This window comes from Asparagus officinalis, chromosome 5 (genome assembly GCF_001876935.1).
Source record: "Asparagus officinalis chromosome 5, Aspof.V1, whole genome shotgun sequence".
In the NCBI taxonomy this organism is placed as follows: Eukaryota; Viridiplantae; Streptophyta; class Magnoliopsida; order Asparagales; family Asparagaceae; genus Asparagus; species Asparagus officinalis.
In genome coordinates, this window is record NC_033798.1 from 89,644,489 (window position 1) to 89,650,697 (window position 6,209).

The 6,209-nt window shown below is 38.5% G+C and overlaps 1 protein-coding gene across 6 annotated transcripts; it reads right to left on the reverse strand.

The window, feature by feature from the left end:
* On the reverse strand, window positions 395-4,320 carry LOC109840094 (auxin response factor 9-like). 6 transcript variants are annotated; one of them, XM_020408607.1, is made up of 14 exons: window positions 4,058-4,320; window positions 3,748-3,863; window positions 3,500-3,595; window positions 3,352-3,408; window positions 3,078-3,230; window positions 2,894-2,978; window positions 2,694-2,784; window positions 2,449-2,613; window positions 2,257-2,370; window positions 2,098-2,170; window positions 1,846-2,011; window positions 1,169-1,767; window positions 933-1,086; window positions 395-802 (listed from the first exon to the last, which is right to left on the reverse strand). In XM_020408607.1, the coding sequence occupies exons 1-14, from the start codon at window positions 4,110-4,112 to the stop codon at window positions 783-785; spliced, it is 1,944 nt and encodes a 647-aa protein (XP_020264196.1). In that variant the 5' UTR covers window positions 4,113-4,320; the 3' UTR covers window positions 395-782. The 6 variants fall into 6 exon arrangements, with proteins under 6 accessions (XP_020264196.1, XP_020264190.1, XP_020264192.1 ...); XM_020408601.1 differs by having other exon boundaries at window positions 899-1,086; window positions 4,058-4,319; XM_020408603.1 differs by having other exon boundaries at window positions 899-1,086; window positions 3,748-3,904; window positions 4,058-4,319.

Genomic DNA, 6,209 nt, shown 5'->3' on the forward strand with positions numbered 1-6,209 from the left:
TATGTTAATTCTAGTTGAGCCCATGTTAGTTCTGGTGGTTCTCGTGTTAGTTCTACCTGATGCCATGTTAGTTCTAACTTCCAACTAGTGTTATTACTAATTTAAGCGTTAGTTCTAGTGATATGTTAGTTCTAGTTGAGCTCCTGTTAGTTCTGGTGTTTCTCGTGTTAGTTCTAGCTGATGCCATGTTACAGCTAGTATTATTTCTAATATAAACGTTAGTTGTAGTGGTATGTTAGTTCTAGTTGAGCTCCTGTTAGTTCTGGTGGTTCTCGTGTTAAGTTAGAACTAACATGAAGTGAGTTAAAACCAACATAAAATGAGTTAGAACTAACAAAGAGCCCAAAATTTGTAGACATTGTTTACATTGATTTGACAAATTCAGGCATAGTGATAACTACAAAAAGACATCATTTTCATCTCCGTCAAACATACGCATCAAATATCCATATATTTACAAAGTTTAACAAAGTTAAATGAAATCCAAAAGTACCAAGAGAAAAAAAGACGCACAATAACAACCCAACACAAGGCAAAAACTAACCAATGATCTACAGCCAATTCCTTGCACGCTCTAAAAAAAATCTGAGCTAAGAACTAGCTAAATCATAAGAGACTTCTCTCTCCTTTGTTAGTACCATGCACTACCGAAAAACAAAATGATAGCCGAAACTACAAAATTAGTTATTAATCTTGACATTTCTTGCTTTCATCCTCAGCACATAAGGAGGGAATAGACCTCATGCTTTTGACTTCATTGCTCGTATAAATGAAGATTTTCTTCACCATCTTGCAAAACTCCCTATAGTTTATCAAAATTTAAAAACAAATTAGCATACTAACAATCTAAAAGATGATAAATTGAAGATCAAAGACAAAGAGAATTAGAGATAATTACGGCCATGGATCATCTCCAACCAGCATCATATCACCTTCATCATCTGTGAAGACAACTTCCCATTTATTCCGATGTTGTAGCTCTCCTTTTATCTCAAACATCTTTTCGAGCTCCATTATCAGCTCATTATATCCTTCTAAGGCCGTAAGATCCACAGCTCGTCCTACTGCAATCCCTCGCATATGAACCTTTTTTTCAACCACAAGTCAGCACACTTCTAATCATTGGACGACTATCACAAAGTAGATTATGTAAATTAAAAGATTTTACCTTGGTGCGAGTTCTTGTAGAATTGGTGTGTTTGCTTTGGATATCCTTTGGAGAAGCCTGCAGACCGCTTTCTTCCCTTTTAGAAACTTTAGAGATATCTGACTGCTGCTCGGAGCCATCCACTAAGGCAGTGGCTTGAACTGGATTTTGACTGGTGGAAGTTGGAATATGAACAGGTTTCATGGTACTATTTGAATGGCTAATCAGATCAATACCAAAGAGTCTGCAACAAGGAGTACTATCAAGTTTGTTAGATTTTTGGGACATGTAGCCCAACATCAAACTGGGTTCATCACTAGCAGAATCGTGTATCGAATGCCATTTTGATAAAGTGCTTTTTGTCTCTCCCTTTGTCTCTTGGAACCAATTAAGATGAATATTATCCAGTGTAGATGATGAACTCTTTAATGGAGAATCTAATGGATTTATGCTCCGAGATTTGGGGCTCTCAAGGAAACTATTGGAGCCATTGCCTGTATTTTCTAACAACTTGCGGGTCCATACAATTTCAGTTTCGCAATTCAGAGCATCACTGCTGCTTATATTATCAGATTCACGAGATTGTGTAGTCCTTGGATACCATGACACTGAGGAGACATCTACAAACCGAAAGGAAAAATTAGAGGAAACAAAAACGAAGGTTCAGGTAAAATATCATTTGGGATTTTCATATTCACCTTCTCTGCTAAGTGAAGGGAGGTCAATAGCTGACCAAAATCTTTTGCACTTGAGAGGAACTGGTTGAGGAGCATTTACATTGTTCCTGGATGCAGTTGAAGGCTCTATTTCCCATGGTGAAACTCTTTCTGGTCTTTCGATATTGGCAGGTTCATCCCATCGAACCTGAAAAATATACAAAAATTTAATATTAGGGCCTGGATGATGAATTTAAAGTATGCAATGCGAGAAGAAGAAAAGAGATTATTTACTTTCAAAGATCTCCACTTAGAATCAACCCATTGAGATAAAGTATCCCCTGTTCCAATAATCATTCCTGCAAACCTGGGAGATTGATAAGAATCAGAAATTTGAATACATGACCATAATATAGGCACAAACGAGTTATGACGAAAACAATGAGAAAATACCTTTTCTCTGGAACATCTTCTCCCTCAAATCTCATCCTGAATCTCATACCAACTGCGAATTGATTATTAACTGCCTCCAAATATTTGTTCACACCCACAATAAATTGACTAGTCCTGGTTTTGGATAAACTTCATAAGCAATATGCCTCAATAAACTAATTTGTTTCATAAGAAGGCATATAGAATCTGAACCTTGGCTTATAATAAACGGTAAAGAGGGTTTGAGTTGAAACGGCGTGGGAAGCAGTAGCAAGAACTCCAAGGTGCATGCTGTGACTCGATATAACAGAAGATGGCATCGAGCTCTGGCGCCGAACAATTCTCCTCACCCCCACTCTTAGTTCTCCATTCTCACCTCTATTTATGCAACACAAACTATTAGCATTAACAAAAACGATTTGCTAATTTGATAACAGAAGAGAAAGAACAAATGATACCTCATGAACACAAATGCATCACCAGCAACTAATCTCTTCGACGTTACAAATGTGCTCCATCCAGTTGTGAGCAAATGCCTCCTCGGTTGACCTAAGGGACATAAAGGTTATATAATTGAACCGATTTTCAGACCACTATCAATGAAGTAGGTGTTTTATATCATGAATCGTAATAATACGAATAAAGAGATGACCAAGACCTCTGAATATGTGCTTGAATCGCCATTCAAATCCGTGGAGATCCTTTGCAGCCAGCTCTTGGGTTGGCGTTTGTTGTGACATATCCTAACATTAAGACAACCCAAATCAGCTCAATGAGAATAACAAGATCTAATAGCAAACTTGGTAGAAGTGAAGGAAAAAGAGGAAATTTTTTGAACTCACTAGCGGAGGGAGGCACTCATTGGCATGTCTTCTAAGAACAGAGAAGCCCCCATGAGTGCTCGTGTCGGAGGCTGTTAATATCTTACAAAACGAGTAAACTTGTGATCTTGGAGGCTCTTGCTGAACTGGATCAGGACATTTAGGCTCATCTTGCTGCCAATATTCATTTCAAAATTCGATATGCATTCAAAACATCAATAAACAAAAGAGTCTAAAATATCCATAATCAAAACAATAGACCCACAAAATATCAAAACACAAATTGAGCTCTTACATCGGATTCGGGCATCAGAGTAATCTGAGCGTAGACTTCATCAGTTTCAGCCTCAGCCTAACAAAAATGAAAATGAATTATTTCAACAAAGTATCCTTCATAAACCATAAGAAGTTAGAGTGAAAATGGAAAAAAAAAAAATTCTCACTCTTAGCTGAATGTTAACAACAGTACAGAGAATCTTAGAAGGGAGGTTAAACAGGGGAATCTGCTGATTCAGCTCCTGGTTCGTTGAAGCCTCCAACTGCAAACCAACACAGAACTTAACCATTTTCAAACAGAATTCTACCACTTAAACTCAAAAATAGAGAAGAAACAACGAATACAAAAAGCTTGACTTCCCCCTATTAATAATTATACTATTAGAAATTGTTTTTAAGTGTTATCTTAATTCACCTGCTCCATGTGACCTTGAGGGAAGTAGTAAACCCTTTCCCCAATCTTTGGCACTTCCACAAGAGGCCCAGCGCATGCTTTCCATAGCTCTTCATACAAACTCTCATCTCCATAACCTTTTTCGGGGAGAAACATTATCACAATTGACCCTTAAACGCTTTAGAGTCCAAAAGAAGAAGCTTTAGATGAAACCTAATTAGCACCCAAGTGAAGAACTAAAATCGACACGTTAAAACTCGAAAAATGAAGATTTCGAAGTGACCCATTATTAGTTAGAACTCAAAAACAAAACCCTTTAAGAGAAGCTCACCAGAGTATGGCTTCCTACTTGACTGGCTTGATTGAGAGCCCGATCCAGACGCCATGAAATGAAGTAAAGCAACTCTCTCTCTCTCTCTCCTCCCTCTCTCTCTCTCTCTCTCTCTCGCTCTATAATTATATATGAAAGTATCTCGTAATGACGCAATTAATTGGAAGAAGTATTGGCATTAAAGAGCAGCTACGATTCGACTCCGGAAACCGCTCTCACAAATTTCTCGGTGCAGAAGAAAAGCTTGAGAGTGTGGAGAGAGAAAGGAAGAGTTTTATTAAGGCTAAATATAATAAGGGGAAATTGGTTCTAGCCCCCAACTTTTTTACAAGTATTACGCCTGCCCTAAGACTTTTTCAACGTTCCCAAAATCCTTAAAAGTAAAGTTATAATTCCCTGAGCCACAAAACACAAAACCCAAGAGTTTAAAACATGTGAAGACCATAAAACCATTTCCTCCTCTCTCTCTCATGATGTTACTGGGATGATTTAAAATGGGTTTTGGGGGGAAAATTCCAGTTCCCTCCAAATTTTTTCAACGGCGTCGACATCAGCGGGAAAACTTTCCCGGTGTTCGTCATCGACGGCGAAGAAAACTATGATCTTGAAGACGGTGATGACGAGTTACGTCGCCACCCCCCTTAAGTTTACATATTGTTGTAATTTTTTTTAAATCGATGACTTCAGATTAACGTAGAATATTATTGTCGTTATTTCACTGTAATAAGTTTGTTGTTAAACTTATGAGTTGATAGTTAATGAAGGTTACGTGTTGGTATTGAAGGTTACGAATTGGGTGTGAAGGTTACGCGTTGGTTGTGAATGTTAAGTGTTGGTTGTCAATGCTACGAGTTGGTTATGAAGGTCACGTGTTGGTTGTTAAGGTTACGAGTTGGTTGTGAAGGATACACGTTGGTTGTGAAGGTTACGCGTCGGTTATGAAGGTTACGAGTTAGTTGTGATGGTTATGAGTTGGTTGTGACGGTTATGAGTTGGTTGTAAAGGAAGGTTACATGTTGGTTTTGAAGGTTACGAGTTGGTTGTGAAGTTTACGAGTTAGCTGCCAATGGGTACGTGTTGGTTGTGAATGTTATAAGTTGGTTGTGCAAAGGTTACGAGTTGGTTGTGAATGATACATGTTGGTTGTGAATGTTAAGAGTTGGTTGTAAAGGTTATACGTTGATTGTGAAGGTTGTGCGTTGGTTATGAAGGTTACGAGTTAGTTGTAAATGATATGCATTGGTTGTGAAGGTTATGAGTTGGTTATGATGGTTACGTATTGGTTGTGAAGGTTATGAGTTTGTTGTGAGGGTTAGTTAACAACAATCACAATCAACTCATTGCCGAGGCTCACAACTAACTCGTAACCTACACAACTCAAAACCTTCACAACAAACACATAAACTTCACAACCGACGCGTAACCTTCATAACCAACTCGTAACCTTCACAACCAATGCATAACCTTCACAACCAACATTTATCTTTCACAACCAACTCATAACCTTGACAACCAACGCATAACATTCACAACCAACGCGTAACCTTCACAACCAACTCGTATCCTTGACAAACAGCGCGTAACATTGACAACCAATGCATAACCTTCACAAGAAACTCGTAACATTCACATAACCAACTCGTAACATTCACAACCAACTCGTAACCTTTAAAACCAACACGTAACCTTCCTTCACCACTGTAGAGGAGTAAAATCTGGGTCTCGATGCGAGATATGTATCGATAAGAATGGTTTATTACAAATCAATGAATCCAAAAGTTTCAACAGGCGGAGAGAAGACCCTCTTTGTTTAACATGGGTTCTTCGGTAGCGATAGGATGTCTCTCTCGATGCTTGTATCGAGTTTACTTTCCTTGAACAATCCGATCGAAATTACGGTTGAGCTTCAGTATGCAGTAGAAGCTCTCATGTGATTGAGTTCAATTATACCCAAGCTTGGTGAGTACCAAGGCCGAATGCTTAGAGAAGGCTAATATGCAAGAGTTTGGAAAGAGCCAAGAGCTCCAAATCTAAGAGTTCAGATTGAGTCTGCTTTAATAACCCAAACAAAAAAAGCTAGAAAAGTACTACCAAGCAGGCCAATGAGAGAGCCTCTATCTGAAGAGCCTTGGAGATGCTAAGCTTTCCTGAG

Coding starts and splice junctions, on each gene's coding strand:
- LOC109840094 (XM_020408601.1), bottom strand. CDS start 4,112: ATGGCGTCTGGATCGGGCTCTCAATCAAGCCAGTCAAGTAGGAAGCCA. Junction 2,371..2,448: donor ACCGTTTATTATAAGCCAAG/GTTCAGATTCTA, acceptor ATCCAAAACCAG/GACTAGTCAATTTATTGTGG. Junction 1,087..1,168: donor CTACAAGAACTCGCACCAAG/GTAAAATCTTTT, acceptor GTTGAAAAAAAG/GTTCATATGCGAGGGATTGC.